The sequence below is a fragment of the Ranitomeya imitator genome, chromosome 2 (genome assembly GCF_032444005.1).
Source record: "Ranitomeya imitator isolate aRanImi1 chromosome 2, aRanImi1.pri, whole genome shotgun sequence".
NCBI classification, from domain to species: domain Eukaryota; kingdom Metazoa; phylum Chordata; class Amphibia; order Anura; family Dendrobatidae; genus Ranitomeya; species Ranitomeya imitator.
In genome coordinates, this window is record NC_091283.1 from 200740018 (window position 1) to 200759392 (window position 19375).

General features: G+C 42.3%; 1 protein-coding gene across 1 annotated transcript in view; it reads left to right on the forward strand.

The window, feature by feature from the left end:
• OLFML2A (olfactomedin like 2A) overlaps positions 1-19375 on the forward strand; it is a 110826-nt gene that overhangs the window by 86588 nt on the left and 4863 nt on the right. Inside the window, exon 6 of the mRNA XM_069748475.1 lies at positions 15988-16281. Coding sequence (XP_069604576.1) covers positions 15988-16281 — 294 coding nt within the window. The remainder of the gene's footprint in view (positions 1-15987; positions 16282-19375) is intronic.

The window sequence follows — 19375 nt, forward strand, 5'->3', positions numbered from 1 at the left end:
ATGCAAATTGCTTCTTCAGGCAGATAGCAGCTAAATAAAGGCAGATCACGGGGACCAAGTGTTTTTTGGGAGGTGTTATAATAAGTATCAACAAAGCTGAAAAAAAGACTACAGTAGGGCCCCACTGTATTAAAATCACATTCAGTTTGACATACGTTCTGGAAATAGAGAGCTCAAGATTTTATGGCTTTATTATTATTAAAAACAAAAGAAATGAACTAGAGTATAAGTTGGTATATATGCAAAGTGTGACGCTAGTCACTTCTCATGGCTAGGGAAAGTTCGGGACCCGGTCACAAGGTCCAGAACATGGGTTTTCATGGGAAACCTGTGTTACAGTTTGGGTCCAGTTCGGGTCCAGGGCCTGTAAAAGAAAGAATAAAATTAATAATAAACATTATAAGTATTATACTTACCTGTCCAGCGACGCGTCCTCCCATCCCGCTATCTCCCGGCCACATCTGCTTCCGGGCCTGCTCATTACCTTCCGGTGGTATTCACTGCACTCGGCAGTCTTCGGCTTTTTCCGGCAGTGTCCGTGCGGTGACTTCAGCCCCGAACTCGAACTTTACAAAAAAACTCAGGCAAACCCGCCGACCCAGATCATCAGGGGGTTCGCCCACCACTACTCATGGCTAAGCTATGAGTCAGAGTGGTCAAGGAGCCAAAGGTCAGAAGCCAGGAGAGTACGTCATACACAGAAGAAAAAGACAAAAGTGTAGTCAGGTAGCATTCCGAGGTCAGAGTACCAGGAGGATAACGGATCAGAGCTGAAGGAGTTAAATAGGCGGATGGTCATAACAAAGTCCAAGGACAGGCAACAGATCAAGCATACAAAACTCAAGGCACAGGAGAACAAACCTCACAAGCTGAATGTATATACTTCAGAGTTTAGGGAGACACTTCTCAGTTAAGTAGCATGGCAGTTACCTGGAATAATGCACAACTGGAGACAGCCGACGCCTAACAGTCATCTCAGATTGGATAGTTGAGCTGTCAATCAACACACTGATGGCTCAGCATGCCCCTGTACCAGATTGGATGGCCAAGCTGTCAATCAAAGTACTGACAGCTTCAGCACACCCCTATACCAGAATGGATGGCTGAACTGTCAGTAACTGCATTCCAGACACACTGAGGGGTGGAACTGTGACACAAAGTGTAAGAACATGTTCACACTGGAAATTAAACAGGCAAAACCCAAGATAAAAACAAAATAAACACATACCCTACTGTAAGAAAGTAAAAGGTAATAGTGCATATAGATAACATAGGGTACTACTTAGTAAACACTGTTTTTGATTTACAAAAAAAGCGTAAATGCCATTCCACCAGGGCCAAGGTGTACCCAATTGGGATGGTCGTAACCTCTAATATTAAAACCTTACCATGTGTCAAAAATGACCTCCATGTATTATTATTAGTATGGCCTGTTTTCAACACTTAGGTGCAATTTCATGAAGTAGTTTAGACTAGTTTTCTGGCGTATGTAAAACTTGGCCGGGAGGGGGCACGTTTGAGAGCTCCCAATAAATTCCTCATACTTTAAGCCAGTGACGTACATTTTTTTGTGGTCGTGTACAACAGCTGAAAGATGGACCTATTTCAATAAAATGCTTCTTAATGAATTTGACACATCTTACTTCAGCATATACTTTGTCAAGAGTGGTGTACAAAATGCTGCTCTGTATGAATCACGACCTTAATTTCATCCCATCTTTCACTTTCTACAGTGGCTGTAATCACCTATTCCTCTCCTCTGAGGTTCCTTTAATAGATGAAGAGTCCTTCCATAGCTTCTGTTCCTGAATAGCTTCCTTTATTCTTAGTAATTACTCTCTTGTTGTTCCTTCTACCTCATATGTAATTTTTCGACCTACACGATCCTAGTAGGTGGCCGATAGTGGACAACCTCGTTGAGGACATCTGATAAACCTTTTCCCATTCACCCTGGATATGTTTCTACATGTCTTTCTATAATCCTGATAATACGAAGCTTATATTAAAAACCTCAAGAGTTTGTTGGTTTCGCCTTTGATTCATCCTAGAAAAATCCTTCCCAGCACATTTCTGACCGATGTTATCGGTAGAGTGTCTCGATATGATGCTAGATCTATATTTATAGTATCTGTAGACACGTTGATACCTGAGATGATGTTTCTTCTACACATCAAGAAATGCAGTTGAAAATATTAAACCGAAAAGCTGTGTGGTGCTTTCTTGATAACATTCCAAATTCCATCTGTTTCCTATCAAACTGTCTCCATTGCTATCTGCATTAGATCAAACGTGAGGCGGGCTTCCTATTCAAGCCCTGAACCAAGCAGTATTGTGTGTGTATTCATCGTATAATCAAGTCCATCCAATCTAGAGGAGCTTATGGTGCAGAATTACTCCTCTGCAGAGGATAGATGGTGAAACATCAGATAGCTGGCATCGCTCCAGCATGGATGCAGAACATCAGAAGGGAATACGTTTTGTGGAGAAGAAGCAATTTTCCCAATGTTCCTCTGTTTTCATCATGAATCGTGGCACAGATCTAACACGTGGTGGCTCTAAACCCACCTGCAGATGGTTGTTCCATCATCAAAAACCTCAACTTCACATCCTAAGCTTCAGAACAGGGAACAGTCATTAAACGCCCCCTTTCTAATAGTTATAGAACCAGTTCTGAAATCAGCATGCCTCAACCAAGCCCGTAACAGAAGCTTATTCCACCCACATTAAAGACAGTCCAAAAACATTGCACTTGGCATAAACACCATTTAGGGGGGTAGAGCTTCAGATTTTAGGTTTTATCCACACCATGATCGCAGAGATATACATAATTTCCCATTGTGAAAACTCCCAGTTAACCCTATAATGTGTACTGTTATGTTTGCTAATGACAGGTGTTATGAAGGCAATCCAGAAACACAGTGTGCTTAGCGATCAGAGCGCACACAGTGATCTGACAAATACCCAAAAATACAAGAACGAGCTCTGAGACGTGGAAACTCTGTAGACTGCACACCTAATCGTATCCTAAACACAACTAAAAGCGGCTGTGGATTGCGCCTAACAACTACCTAGGCAACTCGGCACAGCCTAAGAAACTAGCTAGCCTGAAGATAGAAAAATAGGCCTGACTTGCCCCAGAGAAATTCCCCAAAGGAAAAGGCAGCCCCCCACATATAATGACTGTGAGTAAGATGAAAAGACAAAACGTAGGGATGAAATAGATTCAGCAAAGTGGGGCCCGATATTCTAGGACAGAGCGAGGACAGTAAAGCGAACTTTGCAGTCTACAAAAAACCCTAAAGCAAAACCACGCAAAGGGGGCAAAAAAAACCCACCGTGCCGAACTAACGGCACGGCGGTACACCCTTTGCGTCTCAGAGCTTCCAGCAAAACAAAAGACAAGCTGGACAGAAAAAAGGCAACAAAAAAAAACAAAAAGCATTTAGCTATACAGAGCAGCAGGTCACAGGAACAATCAGGAGAAGCTCAGATCCAACACTGAAACATTGACAAGGAGCAAGGATAGCAGCATCAGGCGGAGTTAAGTAATGAAGCAGTTAACGAGCTCACCAGAACACCTGAGGGAGGAAGCTCAGAAGCTGCAGTACCACTTGTGACCACAGGAGTGAATTCAGCCACAGAATTCACAACAGTACCCCCCCCTTGAGGAGGGGTCACCGAACCCTCACCAGAGCCCCCAGGCCGACCAGGATGAGCCGCATGAAAGGCACGAACAAGATCGGAAGCATGAACATCAGAGGCAAAAACCCAGGAATTATCTTCCTGAGCATAACCCTTCCATTTAACCAGATACTGGAGTTTCCGTCTAGAAACACGAGAATCCAAAATCTTCTCCACAATATACTCCAATTCCCCCTCCACCAAAACCGGGGCAGGAGGCTCAACAGATGGAACCATAGGTGCCATGTATCTCCGCAACAACGACCTATGGAATACATTATGTATGGAAAAGGAGTCTGGGAGGGTCAAACAAAAAGACACAGGATTGAGAACCTCAGAAATCCTATACGGACCAATAAAACGAGGTTTAAATTTAGGAGAGGAAACCTTCATAGGAATATGACGAGAAGATAACCAAACCAGATCCCCAACACGAAGTCGGGGACCCACACGGCGTCTGCGATTAGCGAAAAGTTGAGCTTTCTCCTGGGACAAGATCAAATTGTCCACTACCTGAGTCCAGATCTGCTGCAACCTATCCACCACAGAATCCACACCAGGACAGTCCGAAGACTCAACCTGTCCTGAAGAGAAACGAGGATGGAACCCAGAATTGCAGAAAAAATGGAGAAACCAAGGTAGCCGAGCTGGCCCGATTATTAAGGGCGAACTCAGCCAACGGCAAAAAGGACACCCAATCATCCTGGTCTGCAGAAACAAAACATCTCAGATATGTTTCCAAGGTCTGATTGGTTCGTTCGGTCTGGCCATTAGTCTGAGGATGGAAAGCCGAGGAAAAGGATAGGTCAATGCCCATCCTACCACAAAAGGCTCGCCAAAACCTTGAAACAAACTGGGAACCTCTGTCAGAAACAATATTCTCAGGAATGCCATGCAACCGAACCACATGCTGAAAGAACAAAGGTACCAAATCAGAGGAGGAAGGCAATTTAGCCAAGGGCACCAGATGGACCATTTTAGAAAAGCGATCACAGACCACCCAAATGACTGACATCTTTTGAGAAACGGGAAGGTCAGAAATGAAATCCATCGAAATATGTGTCCAAGGCCTCTTTGGGACCGGCAAAGGCAAAAGCAACCCACTGGCACGAGAACAGCAGGGCTTAGCCCTAGCACAAATCCCACAGGACTGCACAAAAGTACGTACATCCCGTGACAGAGATGGCCACCAGAAGGATCTAGCCACTAACTCTCTGGTACCAAAGATTCCAGGATGACCAGCCAACACCGAACAATGAAGTTCAGAGATAAGTTTATTAGTCCACCTATCAGGGACGAACAGTTTCTCTGCTGGACAACGATCAGGTTTATTCGCCTGAAATTTTTGCAGCACCCGCCGCAAATCAGGGGAGATGGCAGACACAATGACTCCTTCCTTGAGGATACCCGCTGGCTCAGATAAACCCGGAGAGTCGGGCACAAAACTCCTAGACAGAGCATCCGCCTTCACATTTTTAGAGCCCGGAAGGTACGAAATCACAAAGTCGAAGCGGGCAAAAAATAACGACCAACGGGCCTGTCTAGGATTCAAGCGCTTGGCAGACTCGAGATAAGTCAAGTTCTTATGATCAGTCAATACCACCACGCGATGCATAGCTCCTTCAAGCCAATGACGCCACTCCTCGAATGCCCACTTCATGGCCAGCAACTCTCGATTGCCCACATCATAATTACGCTCAGCGGGCGAAAACTTCCTGGAAAAGAAAGCACATGGTTTCATCACTGAGCAATCAGAACCTCTCTGTGACAAAACCGCCCCTGCTCCAATCTCAGAAGCATCAACCTCGACCTGGAACGGAAGAGAAACATCTGGCTGACACAACACAGGGGCAAAACAAAAACGACGCTTCAACTCCTGAAAAGCTTCCACAGCAGCAGAAGACCAATTAACCAAATCAGCACCCTTCTTGGTCAAATCGGTCAATGGTTTGGCAATGCTAGAAAAATTACAGATGAAGCGACGATAAAAATTAGCAAAGCCCAGGAACTTTTGCAGACTTTTCAGAGATGTCGGCTGAATCCAATCCTGGATGGCTTGGACCTTAACTGGATCCATCTCGATAGTAGAAGGGGTAAAGATGAACCCCAAAAATGAAACTTTCTGCACACCGAAGAGACACTTTGATCCCTTCACAAACAAAGAGTTAGCACGCAGGACCTGAAAAACCATTCTGACCTGCTTCACATGAGACTCCCAATCATCTGAGAAGATCAAAATGTCATCCAAGTAAACAATCAGGAATTTATCCAGATACTCACGGAAGATGTCATGCATAAAAGACTGAAACACAGATGGAGCTTTGGCAAGTCCGAACGGCATCACTAGATACTCAAAATGACCCTCGGGCGTATTGAATGCAGTTTTCCATTCATCTCCTTGCCTGATTCTCACCAGATTATACGCACCACGAAGATCTATCTTAGTGAACCAACTAGCCCCCTTAATCCGAGCAAACAAGTCAGATAACAATGGCAAGGGATACTGAAATTTAACAGTGATCTTATTAAGAAGGCGGTAATCAATACACGGTCTCAGCGAACCATCCTTCTTGGCTACAAAGAAGAACCCTGCTCCCAGTGGTGATGATGATGGGTGAATATGTCCCTTCTCCAGGGATTCCTTCACATAACTGCGCATAGCGGCGTGTTCGGGCACGGATAAATTAAATAATCGACCTTTAGGGAATTTACTACCAGGAATCAAATTGATAGCACAATCACAATCCCTATGCGGAGGTAGAGCATCGGACTTGGGCTCTTCAAATACATCCTGATAATCAGACAAGAACTCTGGGACCTCAGAAGGGGTGGATGACGAAATCGACAAAAATGGAACATCACCATGTACCCCCTGACAACCCCAGCTGGATACCGACATGGAATTCCAATCCAATACTGGATTATGGGTTTGTAGCCATGGCAACCCCAACACGACCACATCATGCAGATTATGCAACACCAGAAAGCGAATAACTTCCTGATGTGCAGGAGCCATGCACATGGTCAGCTGGGCCCAGTATTGAGGTTTATTCTTGGCCAAAGGTGTAGCATCAATTCCTCTCAATGGAATAGGACACCGCAAAGGCTCCAAGAAAAACCCACAACGTTTAGCATAATCCAAATCCATCAGATTCAGGGCAGCGCCCGAATCCACAAACGCCATAACAGAAAACGACGACAAAGAGCATATCAAGGTAATGGACAGAAGGAATTTGGACTGTACAGTACCAATGATGGCAGACCTAGCGGACCGCTTAGTGCGCTTAGGACAATCAGAAATAGCATGAGTGGAATCACCACAGTAGAAACACAAACCATTCAGACGTCTGTATTCCTGCCGTTCAACTCTAGTCATAGTCCTATCGCACTGCATAGGCTCAGGTTTAACCTCAGGCAGTACCGCCAAATGGTGCACAGATTTACGCTCGCGCAAGCGTCGACCGATCTGAATGGCCAAAGACAAAGACTCATTCAAACCAGCAGGCATAGGAAATCCCACCATGACATCCTTAAGAGCCTCAGAGAGACCCTTTCTGAACAAAGCTGCCAGCGCAGATTCATTCCACTGAGTGAGTACTGACCATTTCCTAAATTTCTGACAATATACTTCTATATCATCCTGACCCTGGCACAAAGCCAGCAAATTTTTCTCAGCCTGATCCACTGAATTAGGCTCATCGTACAGCAATCCGAGCGCCAGGAAAAACGCATCGACACTACTCAATGCAGGGTCTCCTGGCGCAAGAGAAAATGCCCAGTCTTGAGGGTCGCCGCGCAAAAAATAAATAATAATCAAAACCTGTTGAATAGGATTACCAGAAGAATGAGGTTTCAAGGCCAGAAATAGCTTACAATTATTTTTGAAACTTAGAAACTTAGTTCTATCTCCAAAAAACAAATCAGGAATAGGAATTCTTGGTTCTAACATAGATTTCTGATCAATAGTATCTTGAATTTTTTGTACATTTATAACGAGATTATCCATTGAAGAGCACAGACCCTGAATATCCATGTCCACACCTGTGTCCAGAATCACCCAAATGTCTAGGGGAAAAAAAAAAGTGAACACAGAGCAGAAAAAAAAATAAAAAATGATGTCAGAACTTTTTCTTTCCCTCTATTGAGAATCATTAGTTCGGGCTCCTTGTACTGTTATGTTTGCTAATGACAGGTGTTATGAAGGCAATCCAGAAACACAGTGTGCTTAGCGATCAGAGCGCACACAGTGATCTGACAAATACCCAAAAATACAAGAACGAGCTCTGAGACGTGGAAACTCTGTAGACTGCACACCTAATCCTATCCTAAACACAACTAAAAGCGGCTGTGGATTGCGCCTAACAACTACCTAGGCAACTTGGCACAGCCTAAGAAACTAGCTAGCCTGAAGATAGAAAAATAGGCCTGACTTGCCCCAGAGAAATTCCCCAAAGGAAAAGGCAGCCCCCCACATATAATGACTGTGAGTAAGATGAAAAGACAAAACGTAGGGATGAAATAGATTCAGCAAAGTGGGGCCCGATATTCTAGGACAGAGCGAGGACAGTAAAGCGAACTTTGCAGTCTACAAAAAACCCTAAAGCAAAACCACGCAAAGGGGGCAAAAAAAACCCACCGTGCCGAACTAACGGCACGGCGGTACACCCTTTGCGTCTCAGAGCTTCCAGCAAAACAAAAGACAAGCTGGACAGAAAAAAGGCAACAAAAAAAAGCAAAAAGCACTTAGCTATACAGAGCAGCAGGTCACAGGAACAATCAGGAGAAGCTCAGATCCAACACTGAAACATTGACAAGGAGCAAGGATAGCAGCATCAGGCGGAGTTAAGTAATGAAGCAGTTAACGAGCTCACCAGAACACCTGAGGGAGGAAGCTCAGAAGCTGCAGTACCACTTGTGACCACAGGAGTGAATTCAGCCACAGAATTCACAACAGTGTACTATTCTATAGGCATCAGTAAGCTGTTTGGTGTATTCACTGGGTAGACACCATGGGCCAATTTGTTTCTGCATTTGCACCATTTTTTGTCTACTTTTATGGTATTTTTGGCTTTTTTTTATGTGCACGTTATTTTTTTTTTGCACTTTTTTAATGCTATTTTATATGTGTGTGCCTGTTTTTTTTTCTTTTATTCTCTGCATTGCCAGCAGGTTTTGAGGTTTCAAGATGTTTTGGACTAATTGTTCAATTGCGAATTTTTAAAAAGTCACCAAATTTTTTGCTCAAATCACTTCCTCTGGAGTAGTTTGATGTATGCGTATGTCGTGATTAAGAGCGGGGAAGCCTGCAAATAGGCTCTGTACCTCATTTTATGATATTACAACACGTTTAGTCAATATTCAATAAAGAAGTTTGTGGCTGGACTAAGAATGCATTTTTGGATCTTCATTGCAGTTTGCATAGGAGCATTGTCCATGTCTTGGATTAAGTTTATCTATACCGGGTGATCTGGTTTACTTTTATTGCATTTTGATTTTATGTACATCTGAACATTTTGTATAATTTAGTGAAACGTGAAAAAGTGGCAAAAAATGGGTGGTCTGAAATCCAAATGATTTTTTTTATTTTTAACCCCTATCTATTTGATTCCATAATCTAAGCTATATTATAATATACATGAAGTAAAAATTCCCTATCCTTCCCTAACTTCACAATCTGACAAATTTTCTCTCTGTTTTTTTCTACTTCCTTTTTGATGACACTTCGTTTGAGTATACCACTGCATGCTGGGATACTCAAACAGTAGTCACTGCCACAGCCCCTGACCCCCCTGAAATGAAGTATCATCAGTGTCGCTTATTTCAGGGCCTGGCCAGTCCCTGTGCGATGTGCACAATGACTATGCGCTCTGTTAGTAACGAGCCGGCAACAGAGCGCATTGTCAGAATACCCGGCGTTCAGAGACCACTGATGTCACTTGAGAATGCTACCTGTGCATATTTATGTCCATGAATGGACCATTCTGCCACTTGGCAGTTTTTGATGTGGCAATCAATGTTTCCAGGACGTCCCCCTGACAGCACTCTGGAGGACATCCTCCTCCTCCTTGCAGGGACAGGAAAAACAACACAAGAGGTTAAAAGGTCCCACTCCGCCCCCTTTCCTTCAGTGTTTTTCCTGTCCCTGCATGGAGGGACACACGAGAAGTCAGCGCAAGAAGCTTACCGGACCGGAGGGCTCAGGGGGATCATGCGGCTGGTCCAATATCTTTACCCTCTCTTAGTAGCCCAGGGCAGAAACTCACCGGTGGTGAGTCCCTCTGCCCCAGAGACCAGTCGAGCGGACGGGCTCCTGGGTAGAGCCGCTTCCTCCCAGTGGGGGGCTCTCGGCTCGGGCGCCATATTGGAGTCATCCCCCTTCCCAAAGGATAGGGCCTGAGTTTAGGGCATACTTGCTAACTAGGGAATGTATTCCCCATTTTTAGTATATCCCCTTCTGGAGCATCTCGGCATCATGAATAAAAATCCTTCTGGAATCACTGGGGGTAACAGGTGGCTTTGGCAGCCCCAATTTTTCTTAGTGTCAAGAATGTCTCCTTTTTTACGGATGTTCCAGGACAGTTGCCAAGTATGGAGTAGGAGTAAAATAATTTTCATATAGTGCCAGTAGCTTGTCAAAAAATAGGTAGAATGGCAAGGGAGAAAGTGGATGCTAATTTTCCTTAATCCCCCAGTTTTGGAAAACCGGCAAAGTTGCTTCTAACTCTACATTTCCTACAGCATGACCCTTTACATATAAAAATTCATGACTCCATGTGTAATTTGTATGTGATTTTATATTACATGTGAATTTGCTAGTTCCAACCTGTATCGGATACATATTACAGGATACAGTTTCCTTTTTACATAGCCAAGTTTCCAATGTCTGGAAGACTCCTAGGAAGGATCGGAATAAGTTTTCATCAGGGTCAATCCTTCTGAGACATGTTGTATTGTTAAGCCCATCAATAACAATCAGTGACATTAGGGCGTCCTATGGAGGAAGCGGTGAAATCTGCACGGTTTTCTAGAAGGTTTGTTTGCATTTGGCTCATGATTTGACCCATCTGTGACACATGGTGCGTAGAATTAGCAGAGGTTTACTAGTTCTTGCAAGTCAATATTTTTAGAAGCAATGCAAATGGCTATTTAAAATTCCTGAGATATGTTGGTTCTCCACCGTCCAGTCTCTGACAGGCAAACATCATGCAGACACATCAGACGGCGTCCAAAACCTAGACATTTGTCTTGTTTGTATGGGCTCGCCCTAAAGCTTAGAGTCCTGTACAGACCTAACTGCCTTGTATTACAAGGATATACTCACATTGTTTATTATTTTCCCCTATTCACTGGATAGATGATGACAAGTAGATTGGTGCCTATATGGCCACTGAGTACTTGTAAGAGTTTACTCATTTGGAGAACTAATGATGTCAGTAAAAGGGTCAACACTTGTCTCCTCTGAGTTTTGTGCTTAATCAGAACATACTCAATTGGAGTAGTGTTGATGGCATTCATGGTCAGCACCTGTCTCCTCCTCTGAGTATTGTACATACTGTGGAGTACAGATGATGATGGCTGTGAAAGATTTTGAATCCCTCGTTCTAGTGATGGGTAGGGTCCCAGTGATCGGACATCCCCGATCTATCAGTTATGACCTATCCAGTGATGATGGTAATGAGAGTCATTGATACCTGCACATTCCTGTGAGTATTGTGCTTATCAGAACATACTTTTTTGGAGTACTATTGATGGCAGTGAAGGGTTAGCACCCGTCTCCTCCTCTGAGTACTGTGCTTGTCAGAGGATAGACAATTGGAGTACTATTGATGGCAGTGAATAGTCATCACCTGTCTCCTCCTCTGAGTACTGTGCTTGTCAGAGGATAGTCATTTGGAGTACTATTGATGCCAGTGAAGGGTTAGCACCTGTCTTCTCCTCTGAGTACTGTGCTTGTCAGAGGATAGTCATTTGGAGTACTATTGATGGCAGTGAAGGGTTAGCACCTGTCTTCTCCTCTGAGTACTGTGCTTGTCAGAGGATACTCATTTGGAGTACTATTGATGGCAGTGAATGGTCATCACCTGTCTCCTCCTCTGAGTACTGTGCTTGTCAGAGGATAGTCATTTGGAATACTATTGATGGCGGTGAATGGTCATCACCTGTCTCCTCTTCTGAGTACTGTGCTTGTCAGAGGATAGTCATTTGGAGTACTATTGATGGCAGTGAAGGGGTTAGCACCTGTCTCCTCCTCTGAGAACTGTGCTTGTCAGACGATAGTCATTTGGAGTATTATTGATGGCAGTGAATGGTCATCACCTGTCTCCTCCTCTGAGTACTGTGCTTGTCAGAGGATAGTCATTTAGAATACTATTGATGGCGGTGAATGGTCATCACCTGTCTTCTCCTTGGAGTCTTATGCTGATCAAAACATACTGGTTTTGAGTACAGGTAATGGCGGTGAATCGGTCATAACCTGTCTCCTCTGAGTATTGTGTTTATCAAAACATCCAAGGAATGCTGCTGGAGAGATCAGCGCAAATAGGGTCTTATCCAACGCAAAGTGAATTGATACAATCAGATTCTACTCACCAGATGGAGCTTATGATAAAGCATATAAAATTATCCGCTGTGGCAGATCCACAGGTCAGCAAGTGACAATGCTGTTGATGAATGAAGGGGTTAGTGTGGATATGGTCCGCGCTGCTGAATAATCGTATGTCCAAATGTATTTCGCATAAAGAATGGTGGTTTATTCAACGCGTTTCAAAGTCTAAGTGACTCCTTCATCAGGAAATACCACAAGAATGTTTATCAAAACATGGAAGACGGGTCCTTGAGGACTGGGCTTCAGCACCAATGAGAAAATGTTAAAACATAACCTTTACTGTGTAAATAAAAACATGGTGAAAAAAGCTATGAATAAGGGTTGCTAACCCGAAACGCGCAAGCTTATGGGGCCTTGATCTTTTTTGCTTTTTTTCACCATGTTTTTATTTAAACAGTATAAGTTACAGTTAGGGCCAGAAATATTTGGACAGTGACACAAGTTTTGTTATTTTAGCTGTTTACAAAAACATGTTCAGAAATACAATTATATATATAATATGGGCTGAAAGTGCACACTCCCAGCTGCAATATGATAGTTTCCACATCCAAATCGGAGAAAGGGTTTAGGAATCATAACTCTGTAATGCATAGCGTCCTCTTTTTCAAGGGACCAAAAGTAATTGGACAATGGACTCTAAGGGCTGCAATTAACTCTGAAGGCGTCTCCCTCGCTAACCTGTAATCAATGAAGTAGTTAAAAGGTCAGGGGTGGATTCCAGGTGTGTGGTTTTGCATTTGGAAGCTGTTGCTGTGAGCAGACAACATGCGGTCAAAGGAACTCTCAATTGAGGTGAAGCAGAACATCCTGAGGCTGAAAAAAAAGAAAAAATCCATCAGAGAGATAGCAGACATGCTTGGAGTAGCAAAATCAACAGTTGGGTACATTCTGAGAAAAAAGGAATTGACTGGTGAGCTTGGGAACTCAAAAAGGCCTGGGCGTCCACGGATGACAACAGTGGTGGATGATCGCCGCATACTTAATTTGGTGAAGAAGAACCCGTTCACAACATCAACTGAAGTCCAGAACACTCTCAGTGAAGTAGGTGTATCTGTCTCTAAGTCAACAGTAAAGAGAAGACTCCATGACAGTAAATACAAAGGGTTCACATCTAGATGCAAACCATTCATCAATACCAAAAATAGACAGGCCAGAGTTAAATTTGCAGAAAAACACCTCAAGAAGCCAGCTCAGTTCTGGAAAAGTATTCTATGGACAGATGAGACAAAGATCAACCTGTACCAGAATGATGGGAAGAAAAAAGTTTGGAGAAGAAAGGGAACGGCACATGATCCAAGGCACACCACATCCTCTGTAAAACATGGTGGAGGCAACGTGATGGCATGGGCATGCATGGCTTTCAATGGCACTGGGTCACTTGTGTTTATTGATGACATAAGAGCAGACAAGAGTAGCCGGATGAATTCTGAAGTGTACCGGGATATACTTTCAGCCCAGATTCAGCCAAATGCTGCAAAGTTGATTGGACGGCGCTTCATAGTACAGATGGACAATGACCCCAAGCATACAGCCAAAGCTACCCAGGAGTTCATGAGTGCCAAAAGTGGAACATTCTGCAATGGCCAAGTCAATCTCCAGATCTAAACCCAATTGAGTATGCATTTCACTTGCTCAAATCCAGACTTAAGACGGAAAGACCCACAAACAAGCAAGACCTGAAGGCTGCGGCTGTAAAGGCCTGGCAAAGCATTAAGAAGGAGGAAACCCAGCGTTTGGTGATGTCCATGGGTTCCAGACTTAAGGCAGTGATTGCCTCCAAAGAATTTGCAACAAAATATTGAAAATAAAAATATTTTGTTTGGGTTATCTTTATTTGTCCAATTACTTTTGACCTCCTAAAATGTGGAGTGTTTGTAAAGAAATGTGTACAATTCCTACATTTTCTATCAGATATTTTTGTTCAACCCTTCAAATTAAACGTTACAATCTGCACTTGAATTCTGTTGTAGAGGTTTCATTTCAAATCCAATGTGGTGGCATGCAGAGCCCAACTCGCGAAAATTGTGTCACTGTCCAAATATTTCTGGCCCTAACTGTATGTTTTAACATTTCCCCATTGGTGCTGGAGCCCAGTCCTCATGGACCCTTCTTCCATTTCTGACCTGATGTATTCCTATAGTCTTTGCATCACACCATGACCAATGAAGGTCTACCAGGGTTCCTATGTGAGTACAAGTAGTTTTCACACTTATTTGTCCTCCCTGGAATGTCAGCTGATTAACAATTTTTCTCCTTCCCTACTTATCAAAACATACTAATTTGGAGTACAGCTGATGGCAGTGGTTGGTCAGCTCCTCCATGGAGTATTGTGGTTATCAGAACAATCCACAGAGATAGTGAACTGACACTTTCACTGCTAGCATCTGTACTCCAAATTATTATGGGCTGATATCATTGCGGATGAAAAGCGGGAAAATAGGTCATTTTTTCAATTCTTTTATGGGAATAAAGACAAACCGGTAATAAAAAAGATTTGCAAAGTTTCATAACTGGACAAAATGATAAAAAATAAATAAAAAGTTTAGCTGTTCTTTAATAAGATTTAATAAAAATGGTCTCCATAGTACTTTATTCCATGACCATTGTCTGGCCTATAGACAAGTGTGCTAAAAAATCAACATTAATTATTATCTTTTATTATTATTTATTATCGTGTTTTTAATGGATATGTATTTAACCATTAAATGACCAGCTCTTATTAGTGCCCCTGCGTCCAGAGTAATACTCTACTTTTGCCAATCACGCCCTGTATAGCATCCACTATTGCATAACACACTAATGTAAGCACAATTCACTATTTATTTATTTTAGGTTGACAACACATTTTAATGAGATATCAAAATAAAAGTTATTTTTCACATTTTTGTAAATGTATTTGTTTCAATAATAAAGTCGGTTTTGAACAAAGAAATTTACCCTGAAAATCAATTCTCTAATTTTCCTACTTTCGAATGAAAGTAGCAAAATCCACAAAATCCCAACTTTATTTTAAAAGACAATCCCCTTTACAGAAGAGGGAGAACTAGAAAAGGCTCTAGGTATGCCGCCATAAAAAATGGCTCCATGCAAAAGCTGTAAGTTTATGGTGTTGGTGGGATTGATCGAGCCCTATGGGATCAGGAGCTTCAGATGTAGGTTTTCTGGTATCTTTAGGACAGTGTTCCCCAACTCCAGTCCTCAGGAGCCACCAACAGATTGTCTTTTAAGGTTTTCCTTAGTATTGCCCAGATGATAATTCCGTCCCCTAGAGCTAAATACTAAGGACATCTTGAAAACATGATTTGTTGAAGGTCTGGAGTTGGAGACCACTGCTTTAGGACATGTCTACACTGATTTTTTTTAGTAGTTTTTGGTACTGAAATTGCACAGAAACTCTCCAAATCCTCCTCGAGAAAACAAAACTCTTCAAAATCTTGGACTTTACGCTCAGTTTTGTACTAAAAAAAACATAGCTTAGCAAAAAGACTGAGTGAGTACAAACCCTTACATGGGATTTGACACAATTTTGTACATGGCCGTGTAGATCACACTTCCGAAACTTGACGGGGATCATACGGACGGACGTCTCAAGAAAAATGTTAAATTCTGAATTGGTTACTTGTAATACACACACTACACATACCACATGAGTAGGTCATGTTCAACTGATGCATTACTTCATGTTTTATTTCCATTTGTAGAGAACACAGGAAGGCTGTCTGGACGTGGAGAAAGACAAGATGTCAAAGCGGCAGAAAACATCTCAGAATCCCACATTATCCAGGAGGATAGACCTGTGGACAGGTTGGAGGAGAGACCACCAACCACAACTACATCTACTACTACCAGCACACCAACTCCCACTACCACCTCCACCACCACATCGGAGAGCACCTCTACTACAACATCGGCTACAACTACCACCAGCCCAGAATACTCAGTGACTCTGCTTTCTTCAGCAGGACTTGGCGATGATGCGGAAAACAATAATAGAGGTATGGATTGTGTATACCATATTAACCCAGTTTTCTTTTTTATTGTAAAAAAAATTATTGGTAAGCAAATTTCTAAATTTTTGAGCATTTTGTCATTGCAAAAGTGTCCGAAAAATCCTAATTTTAGCTGAATGTTCAATAAGAGTATTACAAATCCATCACAGTTTCTGCTCTTGGCTGTGCCAACCTTTTCTACTCTACCCTCCCTTCTTTTTGTCATATAGAAAAGACACGGCACTCTGTGTGGAGTGGTAGTAGGTGCACAAGTAGGGTCTCCAGTCCGCAGAATCCAAATGTTCAGAAGAAACTTGGCACTCAAAACTGAGAAATTATGATTTTATGTTTAATTTATTATGCATCCAGGCATCCTATTCACTGCCTGGATGCACAATAAGTTAAACATAAAATCATAATTTCTCAGTTTTGAGTGCCAAGTTTCTTCTGAACACTCCCTTTTTTGTGTTAGAAATAACAGCAGGGAGGGGGTTATACACAGATCTTCACATTATGTATAGGGGAGAAAGCATGTACAGTCTCAGCGAGGACAGAGAATATAGGCCGTAGATAAGGAGGAAAGTACATGAATAATAAATTGCAGAATAGAAGCTTTGCTGAAAATTTTATTTTGACTACTAAATACCTTAGCATTAGCACTTTGCACATACAGAGAGTCCATATCCAGCCTGTGTTACTGTGAAAGAAGAAAGAAAAAAAAATCTGAAACTTAGTTCAGACTGCAATTGTCATGTGTCTATGTTCAAACCCTTGATCCTGTGCGTGGTTGGCCTCTCTATCCATTGAGCCACAGTAAATGCACTTTTTCTCCAGGTGTTTATTGTCTTTTATCCTGGCTTTAGTCTTATTAGGTTAACAGATGTTTTCATTTGTCTGCCCTATCACCTTTCGAGTGTGGCTTCATATACTTTCTCCCTGCTGGTATTTCCTGCTGGTGATAGTCTTATTTGGATATCTCGTCTCACTGCTGTTGTTTATGTCAGTCAGATAAACCCTAGCTGGTCTTTCACTATCTGCTGATTATGTTTTACACTCCGCACCTATCTTCTGTTTCTTCTTTAGGAAGTAGGCGGCATACTCTGTAGCAGTACATACCTCATCTTCTCATTTTGTATTTTGAGGTTTGTTTTAACTCACTCTGGGATCTTTTTCTATTTCAGCACACTTTCCCTTCTTGTATGTAATTTGCACTCTTCTCCTCCCTCTGATTCCTTGGGAAGAACGTGAAGCGATCGACGGCCTTTCAGGCAGCATAGGTCCGAGCAGCCATTGATTATTCTGTTTTTAGGGCCATTCCATCCCACGTAAAAACCTCTAGGGACTACATAATCAGAATCTATAGTCTGTACAGGAAACGGCAGGGTCAGTTGCAGTTTCTAGTGTTTTACCTATTTTCCTGTGTGAGTTGTTACACAACCATAAAAGGAAACCAGGGGGATATGAAAATGAATGAAGATTGTAGACTGAAACTTAGCCAATTAGATATATAAAAATTCATTTTTTCCAAGTTTAAGGTGCCCATGGCAATGAGGAAATGTAACAATGTACCAGACTCCTGGCCACAACCAATGGCGCACCGTAGCCCCCTCATTTGCAGTTATTTTCTCAGGCACTGTACAGGTAGAGTGCTAGTATGGTTTTTACAGGGGCTAAGTCCCCTTCAACACCATACAAGCCATTTAAAATTCATTTTTGGGATGACGGACTCTCGTTAAGTCCATGAGAGTCTCTGGTTCTGTATGATTGTCATGTCATTGGTTGCATCAGCAACTAGACCACAATCTCTGGCGCTACATTTCCCAGTGCCGATTGCAAATTTTGGAAGAGGATGCAACTGTGGCTTAGGCTACTTTCCCGTTTTTGGTGAGTTTTTGACGCTGCATACTTTTGAAAAAAATGAAAGTAGCCTATCTTACTTAGTGGGTGCAGAAATACTGCAGAAAATCTGCAACATCAAAAACTCACCAAATGCTCATTATGGGAATATAGCTTCAGTCGTTTGCCGGGTTTTTGGAGCAAAATGTCTACGTTTTTGTGGAGTTTTGTAGTTTTGATAAGAATTTGGAGAGTTTCTGCCTGCTCAGTTTCCTCTCCAAAAACTCCTCTGTGCACAATCGGCCTAATGAAATGTTTGTGTTGCACATTTGTTTTGTTTCCAGAATATATACTGTTTTGGGAAATACAATCTTCATTTTCAATGAAACTAATAGCCAAAACACAAATGGAAAGGATTATTGTTCCCGGCTCTTGGAGTATGCCATAAAATACGTCCTATGATGATTTAATCCCGAAATCTTCAAGATGATTAATTCTTTCCTGGAGAAACGTGCCAGCAGTAAAGGGAAATTTCTAACTTGTATCTGACTTGTGTGATTGATTAAGAGAAAGTGACATTTCTTTGCTAAAAATCGTTTGCAGACATTTTTGTGTTTTGTGTTTTGCAGTTGGATCAAATATCCTTTTTACAAGTCGGCTTTCAACACTTCTGATTAGAACAGTGTGTGTAATGAATTAGGAGCATTTTCTTACGTTGCCGATTTGTTATAGAGGCCATCTGATCCGATACACTGCATATTATATAATAATATATCATATGAAATATTGCTGCACTATATAAGTTATATTTTAAGGGGTTTTCCATTTTCATAAAATCCAGATCCCCAGGTACAAATGGTTTAAAAAAAAAAAAAAAAATGCTTTTCTCAAAAGCGACGTGTCTAGCCATTGCTTCTGGTGTTGGTTATTGTCTGCAGTGCTGACGTCATGTTGACAGCGAGGCAGCCAATCGGTGAGCTCAGTAGCGCTACCAGAGTTGGCGGCAAAGGCTGCTCAGACAGACTGAGTCTGATCGCTCAATTTGCATACGTAAATCGGATCGCACTCGGTCAAGAAAGGAAATGGGTCCATGCATGACACAATGAAAGAAATGGAACAATTTTTTTCCTTCCCCTCATCTGAGAAAATCGAGTGTGGTCCCTTTATTTTCAGGGGTAAAGTCTCACAGATAATAAAGTTGAGGTCATCACTTAATAAAAATTGGAAAAAGTTTTTCTAAGGGGTCATCTGAGAGGTTACTATT